The sequence below is a fragment of the Polistes dominula genome, unplaced genomic scaffold (assembly GCF_049000335.1).
Source record: "Polistes dominula isolate Pdom_NZ unplaced genomic scaffold, Pdom_raw_medaka contig_31, whole genome shotgun sequence".
Taxonomy (NCBI): domain Eukaryota; kingdom Metazoa; phylum Arthropoda; class Insecta; order Hymenoptera; family Vespidae; genus Polistes; species Polistes dominula.
In genome coordinates this window covers 6,338,310-6,353,988 of record NW_028300925.1, presented here as the reverse complement: position 1 = coordinate 6,353,988, position 15,679 = coordinate 6,338,310, and the positions used below count along the sequence as shown (strand labels likewise).

At 30.5% G+C, this 15,679-nt stretch overlaps 1 protein-coding gene across 5 annotated transcripts; it reads left to right on the top strand.

Moving 5' to 3' along the window:
• The first annotated feature begins 4,202 nt into the window (after positions 1–4,202).
• Positions 4,203–15,134, top strand: LOC107073441 (WD repeat-containing protein 20). Of its 5 annotated transcripts, none has more exons than XR_001476750.2 (5): positions 4,205–5,825; positions 6,528–6,710; positions 7,274–8,665; positions 10,509–10,665; positions 10,952–15,134. XR_001476750.2 is itself a non-coding variant. In XM_015334096.2 (4 exons), exons 1-4 carry the CDS (start codon positions 5,553–5,555, stop codon positions 11,012–11,014), a joined length of 1,911 nt encoding a protein of 636 aa, XP_015189582.1. In that variant the 5' UTR covers positions 4,203–5,552; the 3' UTR covers positions 11,015–15,134. The 5 variants fall into 5 exon arrangements, 3 of the variants coding, with proteins under 3 accessions (XP_015189582.1, XP_015189576.1, XP_015189569.1); XR_001476748.2 differs by having other exon boundaries at positions 10,948–15,134; XM_015334096.2 differs by lacking the exon at positions 10,509–10,665 and having other exon boundaries at positions 4,203–5,825.
• The last annotated feature ends 545 nt before the right edge of the window (positions 15,135–15,679 follow it).

Sequence of the window (15,679 nt, the reverse complement as noted above, 5' to 3'; positions counted from 1 at the left end):
CGCCCACACGCAACGTCTTTGCACGACGCAACCCCACGATACAGAAAAAGAAAGAGAAAGAGAAAGAAAAAGAGAGAGTAACAGTATAAAATTATTGCTACGTCTTTCGATGCATCGAAAGAAATAGAATCGTGTTAAGGTTGCGTCCCTTTCACTTTACCCTCCGTTACCCCTTTCTTGCGTTCCCAAAAATCCGAATGCCTACTTTTTCTTTTCACGCGCGAATTTTTGTTTTCTTTTCTTTTTTGGAGGAGTATTTAGAAAAGCGTAAGTAAAATACAACGTGACACAGAATGCATCTCTCCTTGCGTTGATACGTTAACGTATTTGCAAACCTTGAATGACATTCGGAAGACCTAGACTCTGATTCACCAAGGTCTTCTAACTTTATAAAACTCCCCGCGGTTACGGACTTTTTTTAAGCATCTTTCTTGATTTTTATTGAAGTAAAATTGGATTTTCGTGGAGTTAAATATTTTTAAGATCCAATTCAGAAAAAGATATTTGAATGTTATTTTTTGTATGCTGCAAAATAGAAGATGCATCAAATTAGACAAATTATTTTTAATATCTGTAAATAATAAAATGAGAAAAAAAACAAGAATAAAAAATTTATCATAATAATTTATTATCTTAATTAAATGAAAAATAACTCCGAGATAATAATGAAAAAGTAAATTTAACTGTAACATACATTCATGATAATAATTTAAAGTAAAGATTCCATAAATTCGTATGTTCATATAGGACATATAATAAACATCTATAGATGCCGAGAAAAAGAAGTATATGATTCTTACATCAAATATTACAACTCAGACAACCTACCAAAATTCCGAACGAATTTTCATCTCGTTGAATTTGAACACAGACTACTCATTTTATTACAAAGAACATTTTCTAAAGATGAGTAACACGATAATTCCATCCATCTGATGTCTATTCAAAATGAAAAAAAGCTGAAAAAAACATTATTTTGGCTATTAATTATTTAGCTAAAAAAGAAAATAAAACTGAGAAATTTATAAATGGTAGTAAAAATAACGATATACATTCATACTTATAATATATGCATATATATTTATATAAATACATACATTAGGTTATTTATATGCATAAGTATAAGTCAAGCCAGAAATTTAACTGGATTGTGAAATTAGTAAGACAAAAAATATCTAACTTTTTTATTTCTGAGGAAACCGAAGCAATAAATTAATCAGTATCTAAATATCTACGTGTATCTTAATAACATAGGTTTTATCTAAACGATTAGAATGTCATATAAATTTTAATCCAATTATAAATCATATACGAGAAAGAGAGAGAGAGACAATATTTCATTCTAAAGCTAAATCCTCGTCGTATTCTTTAAGAGTGAAGGCATTGCCATCTTTCAACCGTGTTTGAAATTAGAATATAGTATCTACCGTTGGAAAGTTTAGAAATAATTTAAGTTTATTAGAAAATATTGCTTATACGATACGAATAAATGAATATTTATTGGAAAATAAATTTATATCACAACTTTCGAATGTAACTTTCTAACAAAATATAAACGCTGAGTGTTTATATGTTGTGTGTCATATATTTTTATTATTAAAAATATAATAAATAACTAAATATATATTTTTAATAACTTTGATTTCTAAAATAATTTAATTTGATAAAATTAAAAGTTAAAATTGTTAAAAATAAGAAATTATAAATGAACGATAAAAGAAACAATAAAAAAGGGTTCATTTCTTAGCTAAATTACGTAAATAGTACTATTTAGTTCTAAAAGATGACGTTATCTCATCCTAGTTAAATTTTCTATCATAAACCAGTGCGATTATAAAATATTCCTCTGTGTGAAACATGTTATTCGTTAACCTCGATTGCAATAAAACACATACACGTTTACTATTTCATCATTCCTTGGTAGTAAATATACTTTTACTATCTAATGGAAATTTTACATAGGTACTTATAATCTGTCATCCTATTTAGAACCAAGAACTTATCCATTGTTTAATATATATATATATATATTATATATACATATACGTATATGTACGCTTACGTAGTACAACTTTTCAAAACAACAATCGAACATTGAATACTTTGTCATAAAATACAAAAAAAAGAGAGTCAAAAAATGTCAAGATCATTTGATATCATACTATATAATGGATTAATAACAATATAAGAAAAGAAGAAACAAAAAAAAAGGAACGAGGAAGGAAATGATTCAACGTCAGGTGTATATAATTGCATGATTGATCAATAGGAGAATACGGTAAACGTTAATATTAATTAAAATTAATTAAGAAAACGTTAACATAATTTTTAAAGACTTTCGAAGTATTTCAGAAAAAAAGAAAGAAAAAATAAAACAGAAAAAACGTTATCTTCGTTTCTAAACATACAAAGTAACGTGCCCCCGATAAGACACTTTGGTTTTTCCTTTGGTTAATACGTTATTGTACAAAGACACATCATTTCTAGTCTATTCTATTCCTCATGGCTCATAGCATTGTGTCGTGACCATGATCGTTTATATGCATACATATATCTATCTACGTATGCACACATAAACGCATACTAGTATCACACGCTTACTTGTATATTGGTATACGAGCATTACTATTTTTACAGTTCTAATTGTATCGCTTAACACTTAGAAACTATTCGTTTTATCGAAAATATTAGATTATTATTGTATTTATTATTATCGATATAATTATTGATTTAAATTTAAATTAAATGACAATTCTTTTTTCCTTTACATTCGTACCAATAATATTGTTTTTATTTTCTTTTGGGTTAAATTGGATCAACAAAGTATAATAGACGATCGTTCGTGATCACATCAGAAAGTTCAGATCAAAATATTGATCTTCCCACTATTTTAAAATGATAGATAAATCCAAGCAGACATGACTTCCTACATGTCGTCATTTTACTTTTTATCGATAATAAGAGTAACTACCATTACGGAAGTTGATCATCATTTAGAAACCGGAAGTAGTGTTTAAAGGCAACCTTCCCGGTGTATGTTCTAGTTCGGTCGTACGATCCAGAGAGAGTGAGAGAGAGAGAGAGAGAGACAGAGAGAAAGAAAGAAAGAAAGTGCGTATTATACGAAAGATAAATTATCTCACTCGAATGTTTTTTTCTCTCTTCTACCATCGTGCTTATCTAATGTATTTCTCCAATCGTGAATCACATGATAAGAAATTAACAAATCGACCCTTTTCTTTTTAACAATCAGTATTAGTTAAAAAAAAATATCTACTGATATCGTTGAGCGACTGAATGTGAACAACAGAACGATAAAAAGAAGAAAATTAAAAAGAATACCTTGTAACCTTTTTTAAAATTAGAAAAATATAAATAAAAAATAGAAACATTCACAAATATTTCTAACTACATTCGTATAAAAACAAATTAATAATAATTAATAATACGCAAAAGACGAAAGAGGGTAAGATGGAAGAGGGGAGGAACTTATATCCAAGAATGTAACAGGAGGAAAAAAAAAGATAAGCGCGAATGTTAATGAGCGCTAGAGTGAAGGTGCGATGGTGTCAGCGATGATGCAGTGGGGGTAAAAAAGAGGGAAAGGCATAATAGGAATGAACGGTAAAATTAATTAACCCTTTGGTATCGTTTGTTTACAAAATATCCGCTTCCTGACGGGGCTGAAAAGCTTCGTTGTGACAGACGGGACGATAAGATGCGCGCGCATTCAATATTATACACGGCGCCACCAGTAGCGTACAACTATAGGTGGCGAATGATATAATTTCTATCAGTGAAAGTCATCGATACGATTATAGTTAGTAACTTGACAAAAAAATACTCTCCTAAAATGATGATCATCTGTTGTTTTTCTTTTTTTGTCTGTCTCTCTCTGTTGAATGTTCGACAGCTGCCAAAGAAGATTACGACCAAGCAACACAGGAGATGTTGCTATTGTAACGAAATCACTTTCGCAATACGTGTGATTACAGATTAATTTAAGAAGAAGATTAAATATCTCTTTAAAAAATCGTTGACATTTGTTTGATTTTTTAATATTATGTATTGTAATTACGGATAACCGTTATAAGAAATAAATAATACAGTATGTATATGCAGAAATTTTTTAATCCAATAACAAAATATATACAACAGTTTTTACTAATTAAAAATAATTTATTTTTTTACATGTAGATATTCATTAAATTGTATAAAAATAATTAAAAACGAAGACATTGAGATAAAACGAAACAAATCTATCTATGTATTACATAGCTGTTGTATAATTCGATAAATAATTAAGGAGGAAGATAATTCAAAAAATAATCTAAACAAAACATTTAAATAAAATATGTATTCGATTCACGAATAAGAGATAATTATTTTTATCGCACACACATTCGATCTTATGAAATCGATTATTTTTAAAGGAAGGAACATGTAACTTTAGCGTAGAAAGACGATACGGATTTTATGAATGAAAGTTTTGACACATGAGAAACGAAACACGTTGGATAGTAGACGAGCTATAGAACCAACGGTTAAGATATTCGGAGGTAGCGCCGCGACAATATTTATCTAAAATTTTATCGTAAATAAAATAACAATTCTATCTTTTGTTGTTATTTATTGTTATTATCTTTCCGATATATATTTAATCAAAGAGAAAAAAAGAAAGAAAGAGGAAGATAGATAAATAACACATTGACATAAACTACAGAAAAGAAAATAATGTATGAAAGATTCAAATTAAGAAATTGTTTGTAGAGGTTATCACGGTGGCGCTTGATCTTTTAGATACGGGATTGAAGTGGGAGCTGCGGCTCGTAAACGTAGAGAGGCAGTTATGTGTGGTGTCGTCGTCGTCGTCGTCGCCGTCACCGTCACCTCCGTCGTCGTCGTCGTCGTCGTCGTCGTCGTAAAAAAGTCATAGCTGGAGCACATTTAGTGCAGTGGTCCGTATATGTAAAAGAAAACTCTAACCGGCGAGTTGTATAATTTGATAAAGACGAATTTTCAAAAAAGGAGAGAACGAACGAATAGATAGATACGGACGAACGAATAAATGAAGGAAGAAAGGAAGGAAGGTAGTTAGGAAGAAAAGAGTAAGGGATAGAGAAAGATTGGAAAGAGAGAGTGAGAGTGGAGGTTCGAAAAACGTGTTGAGAGTCTCGACGGGGCTGACACCCCGAGTAGAATAGGTGTCCTATCGGTAAGAGAAATAACGAATCAAGAGGTGTAAGAAAGAGTGAGGAAGAATTGTGAAGGGGAGTGGATAAGCGCAAGTAAGCAAGCGAGTAGCAGTAGCAACAGCAGCAGCAGCAGCAGTAGCAGCAGTAATAGTATAGAGAGGTGTAGTATAAAGGGAAAGAAAAGATAGGAAAGAAAAGGAGGAGAGGAGAGAGGGAGGGAGGGAGGCCGTCGCGACGGACGTCGCTGGACGTCGCTGGACGTCGCGTGGAAGATACAAGTAATAAAGTCAAATCGACGAAACGCTGATTCTTCCCTGTGTGTCTGATGAGCTCCTCCGTCGTACCGTTGGTGGTAAGATGGCTGTGCAGCTGGATGGAGGAGGGAAGGAGGTCTTGAAAACACAATTCGCCACGCGGGAAGGAACTTACAAGCTGATGACCTTGTCAGAATATTCGAGGCCGAACAGGGTCGGCTACACCAACAGCCAAGGGAGTGCATCCGTCAGAGTTTCCTTCGTCACTTTGCCAGACTCTTCGAATCCCTCAGGGGCTACGCAAGAGCACGACGACCGAATGTGTTTTAATTTCGGAAAGGAGCTCTACGTCTACGTTTATCGTGGTGTCAAAAAGGTAAGCCCTTCTTTTGCCATTGATCTACACTTTCCTTTACGATCATATTATTATTTGAGATAACGTTCGACAGTCCTGCAAACTCTTGACAATTCTATTCTGTTCCTTAAAGGAACCAAACACGACAAGAAACATCGTTCCGACCTAACCTCGAAAATGTCTAGCAGCACGAGAATCTGAGTCGGCTCCATCTTTGCTTCTATTGAACTTTACTCCTCATCACTTGTACCTCTGCTTTTTATCTTCTTTTTTTCATATATTAACTTTTTTATGCACAACTTCCTCTTCTCTTAATTGATTCGAATAATATTAAGAGAACCAATTTGCTTCATGTCATCTCTTAGAGATTTTACCATTAGATCTTTAATATTGTCTTGTCAATCGCTCTTCCTATGATATGATTCTTCTCCGTTATGCTATTTATTTACCAATTTCTACTCTTTATTTTCTTACTTTTTTCTAGCCCAAGGAAAGACCTAACCAAGCCAAAATAAATATTTCATTTAAGCAATTCAGCTTATACCTCATGTTGAAGTATAGAGTTTGATTATACGTTTTACAAGTGTCAAACTCTTGTATATCCCTTCCGATAAGATCATCAAATAAATGGGTTTATAGAAGAAATTAGTTTATATACTCTTGTTTGATATTGTCTCCTCCTGATAAGCTCAAAGTAAATTGATGCAAAGTTCAATGTTTCAGGCAGTGGATTTGAACAATCCTGTGGAAAAGAAAACATATAAGGGAACTAATCCGACTTGCCACAATTTTAATCAAACTACAGCAACGGCAGATAGTGCACCATTATTAGTAGGATTTTCTACAGGACAAATACAATTGATAGATCCTATAAAACAAGAATTCAGTAAATTGTATAATGAAGATGTACGTATTACTTTCTTTCTTCATTTATAAATATTTTATTACCTACATCATTACAGGAAAGTTTAGATAAATATCAGGAATTATAAATATGTAGTTTCCTTTAATTGTGAGTAGTATTTCTTCTGCTTTATTTCCTCTTAGCTTTTAAAAGCTATCCCTATGAAAAATAAGAAAAAATTAATAATAGTTATATGGTTTGTACAACTCTTTGATGCAATACGCATAATAGCAATTACAGTTATTTCATGAAATAATTGGAGTTGCTCCATATTGATGTGATTAGAATCCAATTAAATAATTAAGCTTAATAGGTATTATTATGTAATGTTATGTTATCGTGTTATAATAACTGCACTCACACATTGAATATCTTGTGTTACTTCCCAATGCGGGGCATCACACTTACATTTACTTCATTGGTGTTATTTTTTAATTATAAACAAAAAATACAATTTTATAAATAATTTTAAGATAAACAATGACCTGTTAATAAGAAAGATAATTTTATCTCATATTATTACCTAAGAATAATCATTGTAAATATATAATACTTTCTGTTTCAGAGACTAATAGACAAAAGTAAGGTAACTTGCATAAAATGGGTTCCTGGTTCAAATAATCTCTTCTTGGTCTCTCATAGTTCGGGTCAACTATATTTATATAATGAGGAACTTATTTGTGGAACGACGGCTCCTCACTATCAGTCATTTATGTCTGGCGATGGTTATGCTGTATACGTGTGCAAAGCTAAATCTACCAGGAACCCTCTGTACAGATGGGTGATAGGTGCAGAGGGATGTTGCATAAATGAATTTGCCTTCAGTCCTTGTGGTTCAAACTTGGCAGTTGTTTCTCAAGATGGATTTCTTAGAGTATTCCAATATAATAAAATGGAACTTTTAGGATCTGCAAGAAGTTACTTTGGTGGATTTTTGTGCGTATGTTGGTCGCCGGATGGTAGATACGTGGTAGTTGGAGGAGAAGATGATCTTGTAACTATTTGGAGCTTTCATGAAAAACGGGTGGTGGCCCGTGGACAAGGTCATCACAGTTGGGTGAGCGTTGTTGCATTTGATCCATATACTACATCATACGGAGATCAAGATCCTGACTTTAGCGGATCAGATGATGAAACGATGCCTCATAATAACCATAATCATTTTCATGAAAAGTCAAATCGTTTGTCAACAAGTTCGCAAGGAGTTCATTCCAATAGGAACTCTAGTGGGTCTGAACTGAGAGTGCCAGGTGGTACGTGCTACAGGCTTGGAAGCGTATCGCAAGATACCCAATTGTGTTTGTGGGACATCACAGAAGATATATTAAGGCAACCAGTATGTCCTAAGCAGAGACCTTCTGCCGCAGGCTCTACTACCTTCACTTCCTCGGGGACACATAATAGCGGTAATGGCTCAATGGCTAATCATCACTTGAACAATTCTAAACTGAATAATACAAATAATATAAATTATAAGGAAAACGTGAGTGGTAATAATGAAAGTAGTAACAATAGCGCGAGTACCAACACAGCAGTGTCGACAGTAAATTCATTGACACAGAGGCTAGCAGGTCTTGGTTTTGGTGAACGTAAGGGTGATAATCACAAGAGGAACTTCAGCCTCACTATGAGAGGTAGTGGTGCATCTAATAGCACGGTCGTGCAAAACAATAGTGGGGAAAAAACGAGCACCAACTCGAATTCGAGTAGTAATATGAACAGTGTTGGTGCAAGTTTAGTAGGTGCAAATAAGAAGGTCAGTTCGGTGTTGGACGATCCAATGAGATTAATAGGAACTGCCTATTGTCCGAGGTTCGACGAATGCCCAGTCCTTCAGCCATTGGTGTGCAAAAAGCTGGCGCATGAGAGATTGACTGAATTAGTGTTTAGGAAAGATTGCTTCGTAACCGCGTGTCAAGATGGATACGTATATACATGGGCAAGACCAGGTCACATGGTAGGTCCTCTTACCATAAACAACACTCTGCACAGGCCACACCATCATAGTATCCCTTACACCAATATCAATTCCTTACGATCTAACGATCTCTGATGTGTAACTTGTTCCCAATTGTTGAGATAACTCCATAAAGTAGAATTTATTAATTATCGATACGTCAATTTCTATGTAAATAGAAATAATATTTAGGCTCTTTACCTTGAAAAAGGACCATTAAAGATCCCTAATACTTTATTTCGTCTTATCCACTATCAATCTTACAAAAGGAGAGAAAGTGGATTGTTAAAGCAGGGGAGAGATCTATAAAATTCAATGTAAATATATATAGAATTGATATTCTAAAAATGATAAAGAGAAAGAGAGAGAGAGAAAGAGAGAGAAAGTAATGTTATAGTTGAAGATCATAGGTCGACATTTTCACATTTCCGTGTTCTTTGTATATGACATACGCGTAAATAGATGGAATTGCGTGTTTAGGCCAATTAATTATTTACCGCACCTCGTTCACTGTAGTTAATAAGTGTTAGAAGGTGCCATTAGAGAAAGCATTAAAAATAACAAAAAATATTTTCTCTAAGTTTGTATTATACTTACGTATATATTAATTACAGAAACGTAGAGGCAATTATTTACTATGAGTGAACAAATTTTTATGTCGATAAATATTAAGTTGAAAATTTTCGGAATAATAATCAGTTGTTAAATGAATAATAGAGATATTTAAAATTATATATATATTTTGTGTTGATAATTTTATTATATAAATAAAAATTTGTATTTAAATTTTTGCTTTGTAGCTTTAAAAAAAAATTATATTTGATATTTTCAATTGCTTGCAATACGTGTAATCGTAATTAAATTGATGTAATGAGAGTATATAAAAATGATAGTGATAATGATAGTGAAATGAGAATGGGAATGAGAATGAAAACATTAGAAGTCACGTTTATAGCTATACCCAGATTTATTCATGCAGTAATATATTTACTATAAGGAAATAATGGAGTTATGTAATTTAAATTTCATACTAACGGTAACTACTTCTTTCTATATTCATACAAAAATTTGATGTTACGACAGGTAACATAATACAAAGTAGATTTTGCATATCATCAAGGTCTGTTCATTCATAGTATGGACCTCCATTTATATCTGTGCCTAATGATCGTCTGGTCAAAATATATATTCGAAATGAATATTGAAGAAAAAATTGCATTAGATGAATTATAAATAAAATATATTTATGTTTAATTTGCATCAAAAAGATGCATAACGCTATATTTGCGCTCTATGAGGTCTAGTAACAGGGCAGGCCCCTTAAACCCTTCTTTTTCTTCTATAAAATGTTTGTTATTAGCTTAGCTTAGCCAATCATAGAGAACCAACGAATTATTTAGCTGAACTATTGTCCCAAACTATGATAATGTGACATTTAATCCTTTGTTGAAAACAATGAATTGCCTTCTTGTTGTACAATAAAGCAAAAAAGTTGAATGAAAAATTGCTGCTTGCTTCCTGCTTGAATTTTGTTACCAAGTGCAATGCAAATGTTATACAGGAAACTTTTGTTTCGCGACAAAAAAATAAATACATTCGAAGCATTCACTAATGATTCTTCTTATCTTAGCATTCTTATATTTCGCATGAACACATTATTACTATAGGAATGTTAAATTTATAACTTTCAATTATGTAGTCAAATTAAGTTTCCTGATACTTTTTGCACACAGCATTTGCGTCTTGAAAGTACCCTGTGCTCACTCATATTTTTACAAATATTTAACCAGTCACAGTTTTTGGAAATAAATTTTTCATATAGAGTGCGTTGCTTTTTTTATAGTGACAGTCTTATAATTTAATCGGAAGATGCTTGCGCTTGTTTCTTAAAGCCGGTGGGGCATTAATTTTTTACTTTGATTGGAAAGATTAATGTTCTGTACCAATGCTTTGGCTGATGCAAGAGAATCGTGGATGAGACTTCCCTGAGTTATCGCATGGTACGTATAAATTATCATTTATTTCATTCGTTTATTGCTTAATTAGATAGATAGAGCATAATGACAAATAGAGCATAGTATTAGCTTAGAATTTATTTTAACGTGCCTGTATTACGAGGCATCTTGTATTTACAAATTTAAGCTTTGAAAACTTTTTTCGATGCTATATTGTTGCAAGAGTTCATTTCTTAGAATAGAAAATAGTTACCTTAAATTATAGACAGAATTTCTAGGATGTAAAATAGTAAATTTTGAAATAATAATTGCTTTGCTTTATTCCAGCCAGGCATTGGACAGGTTGGTAATGCCCTACACGTTGTCAGTCCAGCAGAAGGTGGGGGTACTATAGTATAGCCACAGTCTGATACAAATGTAGTATCAAATCATCATGATGAATATGTCCCATCGTCTTATACATTGCTATTTCCAGAATTACAACCACACACTCATTATCGTCATTTGTATTATGTGTGGCCAAGTGAAAATTATTCTAGCATAGTTCAATGATCATAGAAGAAAATTGTTATACGGCTTGATGCACCTCTCCATTTAGTATCGCTAAAAGTCGTGCATTATTTATCATTTTCTTCATCTCCTTTACACGTAAGACAAACGATTTACCGTCAAATTTATATTCATAAAACCTTTATAAGAACATATTCATTGGAAAATGGAAGAAGAATCAAACTGTATACATGTATATATGTATGCATATTCGTGTCTTATACTGCAGACTTATACCGTTGCGTCATTCCACCAATAGAAATTTATTTATATATAAGGGTTTCTATCGAGAGAACTCTTTCAATATTGAAAGTTCCGTGTCTGTGAAAACATTTGTACTTTTACCATTCATTGAATATATACTGCAGTACAGTTTGAACATAATATATTTAAGAGGAATATAAAAGAATTGAATAGAAAATTATTGTAATCAGTCAGAAAAATATGTAAATAAGACAAAACTGAAAACTACATTGAAATAGAATATCTTGATTTAGGTATCTTATTTGTCAAATATCAGCATACATTTTTCCTAAACATAGACAAGTACAAGATAATATTGTACATTGCAAACTTGAATCTAATGCCTGCATTAACTTAATGTTTTCTTTCAAAATAGATTATTGACGAAGTAAACAAATAGATGATTAATACCTTTGATAAATTTGGAATGAAATTTTCTTAAACGATAAACGTGCTATGGAATTAAATATTTGAAAGGCTCCTTCTGTTTCAAGTTCTATGAGGAATGCCTATCGCATAGTGACATACATACATGTACAGTTAGTGAAAAAAGATTTTACAAGAAAAATAATTTTGTACCTGAGAGCTATAAGATATACATACATAGATGGCATATAATATGATCATTCCAAAAAAAAAAGAACGTTAACGAGAATTACACGTGATAGAAACAACATAATTAAGTTTATTTGATCTATGGCCTTAATATTTAAATGGCACAGACAAATGCTTTTATGCAAAATTAATTAGATCTATAGAGCATCAAATGTGTATTGCTTTGATATCATTCCAAATAAACATTTTAAATTCTTATTTTCTATTATCTGTGCTTTTCTAGTATCGTTAACATTTTGATATTAAGATAATTTAATACATTTATATTCTATCGTAACCTGTATTACAAATGCATAGAATTTTAATATAACACTATCCATCTTTCAAAAATAATTACTTACATTTTATATTGATCTTACATATGTATAGTTTAAATTCCTCTTTACTATTATAATCAAAAGATTCATTGCAAGTAGAGAAAATACAAGGATAATTTATAAAATAATCTAACACGATGCAGTATTACTGTTTTATTTTTCATAACTCGGGGATAGCTTTTACATATAAGTGCTACAATATAGTTCTCAGGTGCAGAAGTGTACCACGATGAGAAGAAAAGAAAATTCTTAACACAAAAGACCTAGAAGGTATATGGCAAATTTAAAGAGTAAACAGTATTTCGAACGGAACGTTCTCTAGAGCGAATGTTATTTATTAATATAAATAATAATAATAAAATAATATTAATATTAAATAATAATATTGATAAAAATAATATTAAATAATAATTAATAATTACAAACAAACAAAAATATTTATAGTAACATATAGAGCGATTATCCGCATTGTTATAAATGATTCCTTTTTATAGCTTGAACATAACGACATGTAAAACAATAATGTCGACTTTTATCCTGTGAGGGCATTTTTTTTAGCATATTTACATTTAAGAAAAGAAGAAGGGCAGGGGATGAAATATGTCGTTAATAATTACTGGAAAAACAAAAAAGAAAATATGTGTCACAACACTTTCTTTTTCTTTCTGATTAAAATAGTACCTAAACTGATAAGTATTCGCTATAATGTGTAAAATGTTAAGCTTGGATGCTTAGCATTATTCATTTGCGAATTAACATGAAAAAGAGAGATTTTGAATATTACTGGACCAAACAAGATTCATGATTGCTTTCAGGGACGTGAAATACAGACACAGGGATTTTAAATAAATGTATCTTGCCTATATATATGAATGGTTACACTCATGTCTAAATTGCATTCCATATCTCAAAACAAGAAAAAGAGAGAGAGATAGAAAGAGAGAAAAAGAATAGTTCTTTTCACAACAAATGCAATAAATTGCAGTTTTATTTCACTAATTTTAACTAATATTAACATAATTTACAGTTACTTGTATGCATGTATATTACATGAAATGTTTAAAATACAAAAAAATTTTTTATATTCTTTTTTCAGAAATATTTTACATGTTCAATATATTTGGAATATGCGTTAAAAAGCTTATGTATAAATAATCATTTTATAATGATTAACAAAAAAGGTCTGATTTTTGTGTAATTCAGAAACATTAATATAAATTTTCAAAAATCTCATAGACAAAGAAAAAAAGAAATAAAATATTTAAAAAAATACCATCGCGCGCAGACCACAAAAAAAAAATTAAATCATGAAATATAAGGATGCAATTAATTGCAAGCGATGACTGAAGAAGATGAACCTGAAATGAGATTTATCGGGAGATATTAGACTGTAATTTGATTTAGAGAAAATGCTGCAATACATATATATATGTATATATATGTATATACATATAACGTTCCTACTTTAATAAAAACTATAGAGTTTTATCGATATATATTTTTTTCATTGTTATTTTTTCATTATTATATACATTTTTTTCCTTTTATTATGGATTTTAACTTCGATTTTTTCATTAAATCAATTCTAACATATTGAAATAATTCGTATTTGTATATATATACATATAAACGATCGTTTTATACACACACACACATTAATCATTTAATTATATTACTTTAAACAAAAGTAATGATTGATGAATTGCTTCAAATACTTTAAAAACTTTCTTTTGTTTTTAATTTTTATGTATATACATATGCTTTTATTTATAATTAGAATATCTTTGATAAATAAATACGCAATATTTTATGATGATTTTTATATATAAGTAGATTTATGTGACCAGAATTAATTTCAAAAAGCTATTTGACTATACTCTACGAGGTTCGTTCAAAAAGTTTAAAATCTCAACTGGAAGTTAACGTTACTTGTCAAAAACTATTCTAATACTAACAATAAATAAAATTGTATATCCTTTGAAAGACACATCTGAAAATTGAATACATTTTGGAACCTTATTAGTTGTTGTTGTTGTTTAACAGTCGTTTTGTATTATTCTATGTCAGAGTTTTTTTTTAAAAGAAAACAAATCAAATATCCCGCCGGAATGAAATTTTTGCATTTAAAAATCAATACGCATGCGCAAATAAAATCGGAGTTTAACGCCATTTATGAAATTTTCATTTCATCGTTTGTCATCATAAAAAAAAAAAAACTTAATTTAAACATGATAGTATTATTTTAATTGATGATTAACGTTCGAGACAACCAATAATGCGGTCATCATCAATAACATCAAAAAAATTCACCAAAATGATACAGAATGATCATTGAAAAAAACTGTGGGCATATCGAAGGAACGCATTCATCATATTTACATGAAGAATTGATCAAGAGACAATTGTCTGCGCGTTCTAAAAATAAAGATAAAGATAATAAGAATATACAAGAAAATAAAAAGCGTAATTTATGCTTCGAAAGAATACACGATAGAAAAATTTTTCAACACCAAATTCAATAAAGTTCCGATCAACAAATCAATGATAATACACGTCTGGCTGGTTACATATATTGTCTATATCTGTAATAAAATAAATGTGAAGTTTTGAATTTGGCCAATTTTTCTATGTCACTTTTTTCACGCTAAAAAAGATACGATACGATTTAAAATATCTGGAATCAAATCTGTACTGTGTAGTACTAATTCTCTCAGCGTGTTTATCTTTGTTTATAAGAATGTACATTCTTTGTAAGTATAAATGAAAAAAACATTTCATTGTTATCATATATATAGAAAGCCTTATTTTTTACCCAATTACTTTTTCCCTTTTTGAAATTCTTTTGAATTTCCCCTTTTGAATTTGAGTGTAAAATTTTCGTGTATTTTATTTAATATTATTTCAGATACGCAAAAAATTAGATACAAATACAAATGAATAGACTAAAATGTGCATGTGTATGCATGCATCTCGTATAGGTTTAAAGCAATTTCCGAAAACTTCACGTAGAGTTTTTATTTTGTTTTACGTAGTAAACAAAAAAAATGTCACAATATTATTTTATGGTATAATAAAATTGATTTTAGTCGCTTATTTTAAGTTGACTATATAACAAAGAACTTATGGACAGTAAGGATGGGAAAACTGCAAATAATTCGATTCGAAGACGATCGTTTTCAAGTAGCAAATTTACAAATAGGAAATAATATTATTGGTCGTAATAATAAAACAGGGGTGAGTACAATTCCTACGTATATTTTTTAATTTATATTATATCCATTTTTTATTACTTTTTTATTGTAAATTATGATCGCATACGAAAATTATTTAATTTT